The sequence below is a fragment of the Oryzias melastigma genome, linkage group LG1, assembly GCF_002922805.2.
Source record: "Oryzias melastigma strain HK-1 linkage group LG1, ASM292280v2, whole genome shotgun sequence".
Lineage (NCBI taxonomy): Eukaryota > Metazoa > Chordata > Actinopteri > Beloniformes > Adrianichthyidae > Oryzias > Oryzias melastigma.
The window spans coordinates 22,808,807-22,824,402 of NC_050512.1; the positions used below are offsets into that span (position 1 = coordinate 22,808,807).

The following is a 15,596-nucleotide window of genomic DNA, read 5'->3' on the forward strand; positions in this document are numbered from 1 at the left end:
ATTGTAAGCTAACTTGATGTTGTAATGTGAGCAAATTATTATTTCTTGACACTCAATTTAAGTTTTGAAAAAGAAAAAGTACAGTTTTCATGTTTTTAACTTCAGAAATACTATAAATTTAAGATTTAAAAAATATATATTTCAATGAATCGATATTTTTTAAAAAAAATGGTCTAAATTGATATGAAAAGATGCAAAAGTGACCCAGAGGAAGTATTTGGGTTTATTTTGAAAAATCCCTTCAGATCAGTTGTTTTTAATATTAAACATAAGCGCCCCCTGCTGTCAGAAAAGCAAATCACAGAAGAAATGCCACTGTTTCGTCACTTTTTTCCTATTGGCTATTGTCAGTCATGTGACCAAAACACAGCGATGGCGGCGTCCGCTGCAGTTCGGACGAGCATGGGGCTGACTTTGAGGTTGTCTCGAGTTATTCCAGATTGTAGCACGTGCCCGTTGTACAGATTAAAGAGCTGTGTGAACAGCAGCACCAGTTTGCAGAGGAGGGGCTCTTTTGACAGTTTCCGGACCATAAATCGACATTTACAGACGACTATAGGTGAGTGATGCGGCATGCTAACACGGTTAGCATCAGTCTGAAACTCACTCATTTAAGGCTATTTGTGATTTGAGATGTTTTATTTACTTAAATATAAAGTAAATCAGAATATTAGCTGTGTATGGTTTCATCCTATTTTTCTTAGTGCTATAACGTGGCGGAAAACACCCTCTTTGTGTCAGTTGTGTAATTGCCATCATCTCCTTATGAAGTTGTGAAACTCCTTTCATGTCAGAGGTCAAATGTTCCCATAGGTGTGTTATGTGAACCGAGATCATCTGTCAGAGTTTGGACCAAATTTAACAAGACTTTATAATATATTTAAACCAAAGATCAGTTTCTTAGTCCAATAATTGTTGATGCATGTGCACAACAGAATAATACTTTGAAATAAGTGCATGAAAGTACTTTTAAGTACACAAATAAAAGGTAATTTTTATACCATGTCATGTTCAAATTCACTTGTATCACTGATCCTGATTTTTTTTTACAATGTTAATAGTAGAATAGTTGTGGACCCACAGTGTTCTTACTGCACTGCTCATATTTTGTTAACTAACTGTTCAAAAGACTTACATTTAAAGTGTATTGTGATAGAAATATTAGCAGAAAAATATAGAGTCAGAAAGTATATACTAAATACTATAAATTAATTTAGAAAATTGCTTTTATTCAGTGTTCGCTAATGCGAAAGCCCATCTCTAACTTATAGCTTTCTTGATTTAAAAAGTGACACCTCCATTTATTAAAAAAGAAAAAAAGTTAATAAACTTAGAGATAGTTGGATATACATAGATACATATTCTGAAGAATTTTAAGATGCAATTTTTTTTTTTTTTTGCAGAATCTTCCTGTTTGTGTGCAGAAGGAGGTGTACATACGCACTGTTTATGAATCTGTCTTCTGACGTCTTTGCTTGTGTTTTGAAGGTCTTTGTGGGGAAGAGGACAGCTCCACTGCAGAGGACACAGAGGAAGTGTAAGAGTATTTTTTTTTTTTTTTTTTAAGGATTGTCAATAAAGATCCCCTCCGATCTTCTTTTAGCTTTCCCAATGTTTTTTTTAGCCAAAATCAAAAACCTAGGACATAATGTCTGCAGAGTGGCAGTGGTTTATTAGAAATTCACTTCTGAGTTGTGGGTAAAACTGTTGGCACAGAGTAAGCCTGCCCCCTTCCCATCATCCATCTGTTTATGTGCTTACAGCTCCTCTCGTGCAACATAGCATTACTAGCGCATCAGAAAATTATGAATATTTGAACTATTTAGGCGTATAATTTCAAGTTAAATTCTAGCTCAGACAAGAAAGGCAAAGATGCCTACAAGTGGATGGAGTGGAGCAGGGAGCTTGTGACCTGCCCACCAAAAACTATCTTTTTTTAAACTGCATTGTTTTAATCTGCTCCTGATTCACAACAATTTGAATAAAGAAATACTCAGAAATGTAATTTTAAAGTTAATTTTCTTTATATATGTCCTCCATCATCAGAAAAATGCCACAAGAGCATGTTAAATATGCCAAAAACACCATTTTCACTGGACTCGGATGGTACCTGCTGTGGGAACTTGATTTAAATGGGACATATAATGACAGCAGGACAAAAAGACAATAGTAAAATCTTCAAAGCTTATCAATTTTTTGATTTTATTGAGTCATGAAAGGAACTGGATCTGAGCCGAATGAAATGACACACGGAACAGTTTATCCCAAATAACTATAAATTGTTCTCTGAAACATACACTCATCTTTTAAGATTGCTATTTTGACCAAAGCAGCGCAAATACTTACTTTATATGATTTATTTAATTATTTATTTATTTATGTTAATCAGCTTTTCATTACTTTTACATGTCCTCTTGTGTGCATTAGGGTCAACGTGGTGTACATAGACCGGTCCGGCCGGAGGATTCCAGTGAAGGCCAAAGTGGGAGATAATGTTCTGTATTTGGCTCACAAACATGGAATTGATCTAGAAGGTAGGAGTTAATAAAGCTGACAGAACCACACTCTTCAAAATGTTTCCTAACTTTTGGTGTTGCGTTTAGGAGCTTGTGAGGCATCTCTGGCCTGTTCGACGTGCCATGTTTACGTGAGCGACGGCCATTTTGACAAACTGCCAGAGCCTGAAGAGACGTATGTCAACTGTGTTACGCAGAGTCAAAATTGGCATTAAAATAAAACAAAAAAATGACTGAAATGTTTTATTTGTAGGGAGGATGACATGCTCGATATGGCGCCCATGCTTCAGGAGAACTCACGCCTGGGGTGTCAGATCGTTCTCACACCAGAACTCGATGGCATTGAGTTGACTCTTCCCAAAATCACCAGGAACTTCTACGTTGACGGTCACGTTCCGAAGCCGCACTGAGTCAAGGGGTTGACGAAGAACGGAGTCCAAAATGCAGGAGTTGTTGTGAGAAAGACAGGTGGACGTCCCGGATTGAGAGTGACGGAGAAAGGCAGAAAGTGATGAGTTTAATGTCAGCATAGACTTGCAGCTGAGATCAGGCAGAGTTGGACACTACGTATCCTCTGAGGTGACAAATGGTTATATGCAAAAAAAAGAAGTGAGGGTTGAACTGATAATGCATCTGTTTGTATCTCAGGCCATCTTAAAGACATTCTCACAGACTGCTCACTGTTGAAACCACGCACACTGCCAAGCAGGTTCAGTCTCCACACTACTGGATGGAGCATTCCTTTTTACAGCTTATATACGCACAAATATGTTGACCAGTACACATGTCATAGCATTCTCCGTGTTTGTTCATTTAAAAGCAGTGTTTTATCAAAGTAGCCTCAAGTCACAGTTTGACAAAAGAGCCATAAAGAGAAACATAATTCATGTAATAAAGTGGACTATTTACAAGACAATTACAGAAATTATGAAGTAGAAACGTAACATTTCAAAATAATGTTAATGCTGGAGCATTTTTCCTTGTCGCTGATGGGGATGAGACTTGATTAGTAAACAGGATTCAGGTGTTTGGATCCAAAGCAGGAAGCTTTACCAGTTTACTCTTCAGCATACTGTATGGACGTGGGTTTATTTTCTTGTGCAAAAAAAATCTAAGTGTGTCTTAATTGCAAACATTTCAAGTTGTGCAATAAAATTATGCTGAAATAAATGAGTTCTAAACACAAGGGGTCTGACTCGAAATTATTATTTTTATTTTTTTTTGTAAGTGAGGAGATGTGGGCCCAACCTGCACACAGGTCGACCTCATCGAAGCTCCAGCTCGGAATAAACGTAAAATCTCACCATTTTATACAAAGATAGGCGTAATCCTGCAGATGAGAGACACCTGTGCACGTGTTCCTGTTCCCAAAACTCCATCCATTCATAGCAAATCGCGCGATAGTTTGACTTCCTCGCAAATCAACTTTGTATATTTCAAGCGGATCAACTAACGATTAAAAGACCCAAGGTGAGGATCGAGCACGCGGAATATCTTGACGTTAATATAAGGGGTAAGCATGCTTAACGTTATGAAGGAAGAGTTCAATCGAATTTATGTAAAGTTGAAAAAAAAAATGGATCAGTCCATCTCCCCATTTAGATCAGGCTATGTCATGGCTAAGCGTAAAGTTGAGTTGTTGGGCTAAGTTCAGCCTTCAAAATAACAGCTGGGATCTTTTTTTCTCTCATATTAAAATTATTTAAATCTTTAAAAAAATAAGTTTGATTTATTTTAAATGTTATGATTTACATCTTTAATGAAAGTTTAATAATATTTTTCTGGCGGTGTCATTTAAACAGAAAATGTCATTTATCGGCCACAAGTCCCTATTTAGTTCAAACATATTTCATCCACCGCGGTGTCTTTGATCAGAAAGCGCTCGCGACCACTTACCGACAACCGCGAAAATGACACCGTCGACATTCTAGAACGCAGAACATGACAACATTGGGATTCTAGAACGCTTTTATGAATAAAAATTGGTTTTCTTTTCGGTGAGTAAAGTTTTTTTTTTCTTGAAGTGACGTAACTATTTAATTATACCGAGTTCTTCTTAAAACGATTAATTAATTTAATTTACTACAGTTTCAAATGTAACCAATTTAGCAAGTTGGGATATTCAACAATTTGTAAGGTTGCATACAACTACTGTGTGATTGTTTAAAAAATGTATCTAGTGTAATTTATTTTAAACAATATTTCACTTCATATTATATATATTTTTTGAACAAACCGATTTACTGACCTAAAATCGATCTTTATCCACAACTTCAACTGGTGTTTAAATACCTGGTACTTAACAGTGCATGTGAAGTTTTCCAGGTTCCTCATATTCCTTGGAAGATAATAAAGTGTAAATGAAAAATGTTATGAAGTAAGCACGAATTAATGTCAAATCTATTCAAATTTAAGTTTCATAAAGTTACGCTACGTGGTCGTTTTTACATTATGGTAAAATAAACCTACCATGTTTCAATCCAAGTGGTATTTTATTTCATTTTGAAACCATTTTAAATGGTACCATCACTTTGATTCAATTAACCACTTGCCTCAGATGCATTGAACTCATTTGATTGTAGAAATAGAAATTAATTGATTATTTCACCCCTATCTTTTTTCAGACATTTTTAAAGTTAATAACATTTGGTTTGACAACAGTGGCTAAAAAAAGTTCAATCCTGCTTCTATGAAGAGAGGAAAGCTAAATTTTTGATGCCTAAATATTGTCCTTGTAATCATTTGGAGACGGCCTAACTGACCTGACAGCAGTGTCTGTTTTACTGTTGCAGAAACATTTGCAGCATGAGCTCCAGACCACAGGCAGAAGCTGTCTGCATCCAGGAAAGCAAGAGCAAAGTAGAACACAATGACTCCCCTTCTGCACTCTTCTACCTTTTCCAGGAAGTATCCAAGCTGCACGCCCACAGCACTTTGTTGGACTCAAATCCGCCACCTGAACGACTCAAGGAGACATCGAAGAAGAATCCCGTATTTATTAAAAAGACAGAAGATGGACGCTCCATCCAAGTGTCTGTTAGCTCCTGCCAGCTCAGCATGTCTGATGTAACGCCGTATCACAACCTGAAAAACATGAGGGAAGAAAGTCCCAGAAGCGATCTAGAAGAGACCCGCCGTGGATGCAGTAGTCCTCTGAAAGCGTTGAGCCTGATCAACCTGCACTGTGAAAGACTCCTTCAGGGAGGCGTGGAGGTTTCCGTCTCTGGTTCTGCCAGCTGCAGTAACTCTGCAGCCTCATTGGCAGCCGGTCAGTGCCAGTACGCACCATCTCCTGTTCTCTCAGAGAAACAGGAGAGGGCAGTCTCTGCACACCCTGAGCAGGACCGCTCAGACGTGCAGCTGCAGAAGGCAGAAAAAGCGGATGCTGCTGGGGTGAAGTTGAAGGAAGATGATTCAGTGATTTATTTTCAGCCTCGGTGTAGAGAAGAAGTCAAGTTCAGTGTAAATGGAGAGCTAGAACGAAGCCACGGATCTTCTGTAGGTGTAAGAAGGATTTTAGATTTACAGCACCCTGGCAATGCTGACACTACCAATAGATCTCTTGATGATCAGCTGATCTTTAATCCAGGTGAAAAGGCAATAACTTTAGATCAGAATGCAAACATTAGATTGTCCTCTGTTATCACTCATCTCCCTCCTCCTAACCCCATCCTGCCCTCCTCACAACTGTCAGTGAGTTTTGACAGCCCTTCAAAGCAAGACCACACCGTCTCTGCACATGAATCAGATTCTAACACTGGAGAAACACACAGATCTGCCCACTTCAAGTCCCTCAGCTGTGATGCATCACCTCCAACGTCAGAAGTTTTCAAAGGGCAAAGGGAGGAAATCGGCCTGCCTTCTAATCCGTGGAGAACCAAAACCAGAAGAAAACAGCTCCATCCCTCCCGCAGCGCTGATCTGCAAGACCCAAACTTCCAGGGAGTGATGTTCAGGATGGACACGGAGCTGGACGACACGAGGGAGCAGTGCCGCCTCCTCATAACCTCCAAGTACAGGTAAGTGCTTCTCCACACGGATCCTCCACAGAACAGTCACTCATTAATTTCTGCTGCGTTTTTCCTCCTCACAGCAAGGAGCTCCGCAGGAGTGTGAAAAAACCAAAACCAAGGTCACGGATGTCGCAGAAGTCGTTAAAAACTAGCAGCTCAGATGAGGAGAATGACCTTACTGCCGACATTTCTAGTGAGTAACTCCTGTGCTGTCAATCTGAGGAAGCTGGTCCCATTCTGAAGTCGATACAAGAGGGAAAATATTTAGAAAAAAGTAAGAAGAAGCAACATTGAGGTCTTGCCATGATTCTGAATCATCAGTTAGAAAAAATGTAAAACACAATTATTATCAGATATACAAATAAAACTTAAAGTTTCTCTTTTAATTTGAGTTTTCTTAGTGAAAATGTGACAACGTTAATTGAAAATCCCAGCATGGTTGCTTAGCATCCCTATGGACACCCATCAGACTGATGTTTAATACAGCTTCTATTATGGTTGATCTGCATACTGACAAATTATCATATGTTGATTCTTTGAAAAGATTAAAAACATTCTATGAACTTTAGATGTTAATATGGTAAAAAAGATGGATGAGAATCCATCACTTCTACAATATTTCCTCCAAACATCCTAGTGTTTGATCATTTTTAACCACATATCGTTTTAATTCAAATACTTTCTTTAGGAATTGGCTGGTTTCATTGCAAGTCTTACTTTTTATATTTTTAAGAGGGTAAAGTCTGTGCATCGTGCTGCACCAGGAAGACCCCCATGTGGAGAGATGCAGAGGATGGGACTCCGCTCTGCAATGCTTGTGGAATCAGGTACTTCTAATGAATCGGAGGGTGCTGACTCTTTAAACCGCTTTGACTTATTCGAATGTGCCCTGACATTAAATCTGGATGGAATTTTCTAGTTTATAACAGATAATTTAATCCATTACATGTCACCAAAAAGAAGCACTGTTATACTTTCTCTGTAGAAAAAGTAAAAATACTAGTAATTTTTTCTTTTTCATAATCCATCCTAAAATGTGAACACCAGTGACCTCGAAAACATTGTGAATTACAAACACAATTGCTCTAAAGATGAAATATAATGGTTTCTCAAATGGCCAAAGGAGTTTTATAAAGATTTTAAATTGTGAGTGTACTTGCTTTTTAAAAAATTGCACATCTGTGTCTTTTTGTTCTGGTTCCAATACAAATGTAAGAAAAAGTATGTGGGGTTACTTAGATTTCTGCATGAATTTGTCATAAAATATGTTCTGATCTTCATCTAAGTCAAATTATATGATAAACACCGTCTGCTTAAATGAATACAAATTGGTTGAAGTTATTTCTGCTAAAGAAGGTCAACCAGTTATTATAGCCAAGGGATTAAATATTTTTCCACTTTTAATTTTTACACATTTTGTCCAACAAAAACACAAAAACTTACATTTTTTGTGTTGCATTAGTTTAAGCATCATGTGATGTGATTTGGATGAAGATCAGAACATATTTTATTTTTAAAAAAATCATGCAGACATACAAGTAATCCCAAAGAAATCATGTAGTTTTTCATTCAACTGTATTTTGAGATTTACTTTATAAAGTTTATAACTGTACGTTGTATATTTATTAGTTATTGCTTATTAAAAAGTTTGCAGCCTTTGGTTGAATTTTCTAAAATGTTATAAAAATTACTTATGTTTATAAAGGCATTGACAGACAAAAAAATAAATAAAAATTATTGATTGAGAAATTACTTTTTTATTATGTGTTTGCACATTAAACAATAGTTTCAGAACACTGTTGTTAGAGTTTTTGTTTACTCCATCTTTTTAGATTGTTCTCATTCATATTAATCTGCATTATTTGATTTATGGATAAACTAAACATAAAAATCAATGATTGTTGATATTTTCCTGACTGTTGTTTATACAAATCCAAATAAAGTTAAATCCAAATTGTGCATAGTTTGACTGTAAAAGTTTATATACAATTTGGAATAAAAACTTAAAGAGATTTAGTTTAAGAAATTTAATTTACCAATAAACAAAGTGTGCTGCTTCATTTTTGTATTTGTTCATTTCTGACTTTTGGAAAAGCTGTAAAAATCACTTCACTAAGCCTTTAAAATCTGTTCGGGATCACTACATCTCTGATTTATAAACCCCAAAAGTTCTTAAAATAATAACTTTTATTAGCTTTGTTGCTTCTAAATATGCATGTTTATAAAAAAAAAAAAACACAAGAGAATTTGCTTTAACTTGAATTTAATTTAGAAAATCATGCAGATCAGTTTTGGATTGGTTTATCTATTTTTTTTATCACTTCGGATTATAATCTAGCATCAGAAAATCTTTAGTTTAACTGGAATATTTAAAAATTGCAAGTAGATTGATTCACAAGCAGAACTGCTTGAGATGATTTTAGGATATTTCTGAATTTTAAGTAAAAGTATTGAGTCCATGATGGGGAAATTGATTAGTAATTTAGAGTATTTACATTTTAAACTTGCATAATGTTTAACTTTTGTTCATTCAAACACCTTAAATGTTTCTCTTTCTTAGTGTATGAACATTTTATGTTGCCTTCAAGTTTTCTTGTTGATGTTTTGAAGCGTTTCCTGAGTGAAATCATGATCAATGACTGAACTTTTTTTCTTTTTTTTTTTTTTGCAATCTTTTCAAAGGTATAAGAAGTACAGAGTGCGCTGTCTGAACTGCTGGCACATCCCTCGAAAAGAGGGCAACTCCAACTCCCGCTGCCTCAAGTGTGGAAACTTTGTGAGGCTGACCAAAGCTCAGCGGAAACACACGATCTAGAGATTCTAAAAAATACATGGTTGTTTATTTGTGTTTGTCTGAAATTCACTTGTTAAAATGGTGTTTCTAAATAATATTGTTTTTGCTTGAAGCTCTATTGTTGTCTTTGTCTTCATAAAGTGTGTAAATGTTTCCTCTTGATGTCAAATTTGTATTAGAAATAGTTGGGACAAAAGCTTTGACATCACAAGAGCTTTAGGTTTTTCTGAAAGGAAGTGATCAATGTTTGACTGTCAAAGTAAGAGCTTGTAATGTCAGCAATCTCTAAAACCGACAGCAACTCTGTGCTGAGTTCAGTAGATAATTGTACACTTAAATTGTAAACCAAGTGTGTTTCTAACTTAATGTTTAAGTTGTATTATTTTTTTATATTTAAATAATTTAAGTTAAATGGGTGCACTTCTTGAAAACACAAGAAAAATTGTAAAAATGTAAGTGAGTTGTGGTTGGCAAAACTGAATAAAACAAAACTATTCACATGTTTGTGTTCAGCATCTTTAATAAAACCAACTGCTGCCATAAATCCGCGAACAATTACTTCAAAAATAATAGCTTCATAGGAGTGCACATGTCACATTAAATGAGATGAGGGGGGGTTCTGTTTTTAAGACTTCCCACAGTTTCCTTGGCACGCCTCGCACCGCAGGCCAAGTGGGTGGCCCTCCGCAGATTGATACAGTGCACCTATTATTTGGAAATGGATTACGTCTTCTTAAGAGTGACCTCTTTCACCGTGTGCCAAACCATGGAGCGAGGAGGAATGCTGGCAGGAGCGCCAAAGACGTAAAAAAAGAGAAAAGAAATTAGGTTTATGAGATGTACCTGCTTGTCCAGAATTTGCATTAAACAACCTTCCAAACTCGCCTGCTGTGCTCATTCACACATGCAGTACATAAAAACAGCAGTTTTGGTGCCGTTTTTTGTTTTTTTCTTAACAAAAAGACATGAGGTAGGAATTCAAGACTTAATTGCATTTTTCATCACCCTTTCAAAACAAAAGACTTATTTTTTGTTATATTTTGCCATTGACTTCCTATAAAAGCTATTAAAATAGTAAAATATTATATTTTAGGTGTTTGTGTTTATTTTTCTTTAAGTTACTTTGATCAAAATTTAAACTTGATTTGAGCCAGATTTGTAGCTTATTTTAGTATAAAACACGCATTTAAGGCTCAGCTGTTTTTCTGATGATCATTTCTGAACTCTGAAGGTTGTTTTTCCTCTCGATGAAGATGCAGTGCGCATCAGAGAGGAGGAAGAGGAGGACGTCTGGAGTGGGAGGCTTAAAAACTTCAACAGATTTTTGTGAATGAAGGAGGAATACGGGGGGGCGGGGGTCAGTCAGTCATTCAGACAGGCGCTCGGATCGCCTGCTGCTCCCGGGATCATGACCCTGGACCGCAGACCCATGGATGAGACCGACGTGGACGCGGAAGCTGCGACGGACCGCCGGGGAGATGACAGGGAAGAAGCGGCTCGCGCGGACGCGGAGCGGCGCGCGCCCTCAGCAGGAGTCCGGGCGCAGGACGCTCCGGGCAGGAGAGGCGCCTCCAAGCCTCCGTACTCCTACATCGCTCTGATCACCATGGCGATCCTCCAGAGCCCGAAGAAGAAGCTCACACTCGGTGAGATCTGTGAGTTCATCAGCCAGCGCTTTGCGTATTACCGGGAGAGGTTTCCCGCGTGGCAGAACTCCATCCGCCACAACCTGTCCTTAAACGACTGCTTCATCAAAATGCCCCGGGAGCCCGGGAATCCTGGCAAGGGGAATTACTGGACCCTGGATCCCATGTCGGCGGACATGTTCGAAAATGGGAGCTTTCTCCGCAGGAGGAAGCGCTTCAAGAGGCACCAGTTCAGTTTGGGGGCGCTGGAGGAGCAGTGGGCGCAGGAGCGCAGGCTGGCGCCAGCCTCCCCTCTGGGAGCGCACACTTTTGCGTCCTGTCTCCACAGGCCAGACTCCAGGCGGGATGCGGGATCCCAGGTCGGCCCCAGCAGCATCATCCCCGCGCTCTCCTCCCTTCTGTCCGGGAGTTCTCCGTCGCTGCTCATGTTTGAACATCTGGACTCGTTGCGCTGCGTCACCGTGCCGCAGTTTGCGCCAAACTCCCCGTTCCTGCCCTCCGCCGCGCTGCCCAGCATGATGCCCAGCACCCCCCTGTCATACCTGCCTCTTCTACCCGCTGGGATTACGAACATTTCATCCAATCTAATCTAAGAAATACGTTTTTTATGCTGAAGAAGAGAGAACTTTGAGCAAAAATAAACGTTTTAAGACGATTCATATTCAGCTTTAAAAGTTTCATGTTTTTATAATTATATTTTCACTTTAAATTTTGTTTAATAACTTAGTGTGAATGAAATTAGAATTTAGGTTTAAAATGATGTCATTTATTTCTTGTCAGATTTTAAACTTTCTTGCAATTGAAAAAAAAAATAAATAAATGTGCAAACATTGAATTCAAATTAAAAAGAGAGATTAAAATTGGAAAAAAAAATACGCACAAAGAAGGAGAAACTATAGAGTATTTAAAATCTATTTAAAATGTGCAACATCAACCTTTTGTTGTCATGGGTAAAAGTGACCCTAGAAAATTTAACATTTTCCAACTTGATTTGTGATGCTTTGTTTTCTGTTTTTTTTTATTATTACTTTTATTTTATATCTGGTACAAAGACCTTTTTATGGGTCATTTTTGACCCGTGAAAGATAAAAACCTCTGAATACCAGTTAAAGGGCCACAAAAAATGTAATAAATATTTTTAATGAATTAATTTAATTTCAAATGCTTCATGATGCACAATAAATTTTTAAAACTAAAATTAATTCAAGTTGTTTTATTTTGGGGCTTTGGTAGGTCGGGTCATTTTTGACCCACGAGGGATAAAAGCGTTTCAACACAAGGGACAGTTTGTTTCATGATGAACAAGAGATTTTATTTTTTATTTTTGTTAAAAATGAATGGAAGTTGCTTTATTTTGGGCTAGTGTGGGTCATTTTTGACCCGTGCATGAGAAAGGAGAACAGGTTGTTTCATGATGTACAATAGATTTAAGATCTAAAATTAACTGAAGTTGCTTTATTTTGGGGCTTTGGTAGGTTATTGGGTCATTTTTGACCCGTGAGTTATAAAAGCGTTAAAAGTTTATCAGCCACCTAAACTCTCTTTAACTCACACACCTACATACTCACACCTCCTTTGTATTGTGTAGCAAAAATATAATTAAAACATGAAATAAATTGAGTTAAATTCATAATTGTTGTTTCATGATGCACAATAGATTAATTTTAGACTTAAAATTAATTGTATTTACTTTGTTTTGAAGCTTGGTAGGGTCATTTTTGACCTGTAGGACAACAGAAGTAGAATGTTAAGATTACCCAGGGGTCATTGTGGTCTTGAATTCATAAAAAATCTTTTTTGAAATGCTTTAAAAACATTTTTTGGGTGTTAAATAGTTATATTTAAAACAGATGTTTGACTAAAGTGTTTTAACACTTCAAATCCTTGTTATTCTGTTTGAATAAGTGCCTGATTGAAAAAAAAAAAAAAAAACGCCTTGCATTTGCTCTGCAGCCTGCCAGCATGAATCAAACACACATGGTCATCTGAGTGTATCATCGTAGGTTCAAACTTTTTCACGATTCGGTCAGATCCTATTTCTTGGTGTTTTGCCTCTTTTATGAAGAAAAGAGACGGATATTGATTCAAAGGAGATGTGATGCATCATGGGGGGCCTCGTGGGAGGACGCAATAAAAGTCTGGAAAACAAATTCATAACAAGCTTTGAATATATTCTCTACATGGAAGGGAGCAATTTAACATGTTTGTATTATTAAAAATGTTGCAGAAGGTAAAAAAAACACCCCTAAAAGATTAACATCTCCTTTAGATCATGTTTTTGAGCTTTATGTACATATTTTTAAGTACTTTTAATGAGAAGTTTGCTTCCTAGAGAAAGAAAAAAAATCTAAATCTGTACATGAAGTATCTTGAACTGTTTTGTAATGTGCACCTTAAAAAAATGTTTATTTGAGCAAAATCTCTAATTTTTAAGTCTTAGACATGTGAAAATGAATTCCTCCAAACAGAGCAACAACTGCTTTGATCATTTAACAAGACAATGTTCCAGATTAGTCAAATTCTGACTGGTAGAAATTGAGATATATATATATATATCCATGAACTTCTGTAAGAAAACTCAGAAATTCTCATTTTCCTTTTTCGATCTGCTTGAAATTTGCTGCTGTGCCTTGGATCGGAGTCTTGCATGACCAAGCTGTAGCTGTTGGACAGACTGTCTCACATTTGCTGCTAAAATATTCCGCTACATTTCTGGTTCCAAGAACTGCCAAACAAGCCCACATCATAACCAATCATGCTTGTCAGTTGGTGAGAGAAAATGTGGAAAACGAATCCCGTTTTAAGCTAATCTGTCCACATGACGGTGTTCCAGAGGCTCTGCGGCTTGTCCAGATGCAGGTCTGCAAACCTCTGCCATGCTCCATTGTCTTCTATGACAATAGAGCCATTTGCATGACTGCTCCTTTAAACGAACCATTATATGAAAGGTTTTTAAGTGTTTTACTTCATAAACTTTCTGCTCATTGAGATCCAACTCTCCAGTTCTACCTTCTTCTCTTTTTATTGTTTTTGAAGTGTTTTACGATTTGGCTTTGGAGCAAACTTGCTGAGATCTTAATCTTTTAAAGCGTTGTTCTCATTGTTTAATGAAGTGTTGCAACAATTGCTTCATTAGGATCATTGCTCATGTCTTTCTTTGACACTTTTGTGTTAATAAATACCTGAAATTTCAGAGCAGAAAGCTGAACAAACTTGTGTTTTAATGAAAGTCCGCTAACATACTGATGATCGGCTCATCGAAGACCTTGAAGTGACACTTTAAAATCTTATGGAAGCATCATATTTTTTTAATTCTATTTTTTTCAAAAGATATACAGTATTTTTTGGGCTAGAAATTCTTACTGATCTTTTAGAGAATTGTGGTGTAAAATCTTCAGCATGAGGACAAAAATCTCAGAATTTTTTAAATCTGTCTTGTTTTCGTCCACAAACTATCTTGTGATCTTAAAAGCCACAGAAATTTGATTAAATATTTTCTTTCCCCTGATGAAACTATGGAAATTACCTGTCACTGCTTGATGCTTATTTGGAATTTTATCTCTTAGGTAACTGCTTGGACTTTAAGACCCACTTTGATAAAAATGGTGATACGGGTGTTTTTATTATGCTCTTGTTGCATTTTTTTAAATGATGGAAGACATATGGTAAGAAAAATAAGCTTAAAATTATATTTCTGAGTATTTTTTTATTGAATGGGTTGTGAATCAGGAGCAGACGAAAAAAAAGTAATTTGAAAAAGAATCTAACTGTGATGTAGAAAATACACTCGGCAACGGGGAGGGTAAAGGGGGCGGTGTTGCTCTGCACCATTTCAATTCAATTCAATTGTATTTACATAGCCCAAAATCACAAAGAAAATTTGCCTCATTGGGCCCAATGGTCCTGCCCAAAACTCAAAGGTGAATTTTATGATGAACTGCTGCCACTCTCTAGAAACTATGTCTCAAAAGCGACACAATTGTAGCTAAAATAATTATGGATAAAAGATAATTGAGAACGCTTTAAAATCAATCAAAAGATGATCAGAGTGGGACCAAAAGTGAGAAGCTTAAAAATCTGAGGTAAATTGGTGTTTTCAGCTGAGGTTAAACCTTTAAACAGTAGACTCTGTTTGTCAGACACTCACTAGCTGTGTTTCCATTGACTATAAAATTGTGCAAATCGGATTTGCAATAATAAGTTAGCCTAATGGAAACACGAATATTTCGAAACAAACTCACATTTATCAAAAAAAAAGTTTTTGCACTTGAAGGAGGCTGCTTTTGAAGCGTATAGAAATTTATATATTTAGCAAAACTGCATATTTAGCAAAAAAACCCCACTTTTTTTTAATTAAATGAGTCACATGACCAACAACCAGATACCACGCTTAGCTAGGAGGCCTGAATAAGACGCAGACGTCTCCTTTGATAGATGATGATGAGCGCTAGAGCCGTGGTCACCATGGTTTTAATGACTCATCGGGAGAGTTTGTGTTTATTCACATAATTATGATTTAATGGAGACAGTGTAATTGTAAAATTGTGTTTTTTTACATTTGTAGAATTTTGATAAAGTTTTGTGCATATGTGTAATGGAGAAGCAGCTACGGATAAGACTATATTTA

The 15,596-nt window shown here is 36.8% G+C and overlaps 3 protein-coding genes across 8 annotated transcripts; all 3 read left to right on the plus strand.

Annotated features, from left to right (window-relative positions):
• Positions 1-329: 329 nt before the first annotated feature.
• On the plus strand, positions 330-3,699 carry fdx2 (ferredoxin 2). The gene is made up of 5 exons (XM_024290237.2): positions 330-559; positions 1,489-1,537; positions 2,428-2,534; positions 2,604-2,691; positions 2,770-3,699. The coding sequence occupies exons 1-5, from the start codon at positions 373-375 to the stop codon at positions 2,924-2,926; spliced, it is 588 nt and encodes a 195-aa protein (XP_024146005.1). The 5' UTR covers positions 330-372; the 3' UTR covers positions 2,927-3,699.
• A 135-nt stretch (positions 3,700-3,834) lies between these two features.
• Positions 3,835-9,544, plus strand: zglp1 (zinc finger GATA like protein 1). 6 transcript variants are annotated; one of them, XM_024290232.2, is made up of 5 exons: positions 3,835-4,029; positions 5,289-6,535; positions 6,610-6,722; positions 7,263-7,356; positions 9,212-9,544. In XM_024290232.2, the coding sequence occupies exons 2-5, from the start codon at positions 5,322-5,324 to the stop codon at positions 9,342-9,344; spliced, it is 1,554 nt and encodes a 517-aa protein (XP_024146000.1). In that variant the 5' UTR covers positions 3,835-4,029; positions 5,289-5,321; the 3' UTR covers positions 9,345-9,544. The 6 variants fall into 6 exon arrangements, with proteins under 6 accessions (XP_024146000.1, XP_024145998.1, XP_024146002.1 ...); XM_024290230.2 differs by having other exon boundaries at positions 5,309-6,535; XM_024290234.2 differs by having other exon boundaries at positions 5,421-6,535.
• An 857-nt stretch (positions 9,545-10,401) lies between these two features.
• Positions 10,402-12,901, plus strand: LOC112156978 (forkhead box protein D1-like). The gene has a single exon (XM_024289354.2). The coding sequence runs from the start codon at positions 10,654-10,656 to the stop codon at positions 11,560-11,562; it is 909 nt and encodes a 302-aa protein (XP_024145122.1). The 5' UTR covers positions 10,402-10,653; the 3' UTR covers positions 11,563-12,901.
• Positions 12,902-15,596: the final 2,695 nt, after the last annotated feature.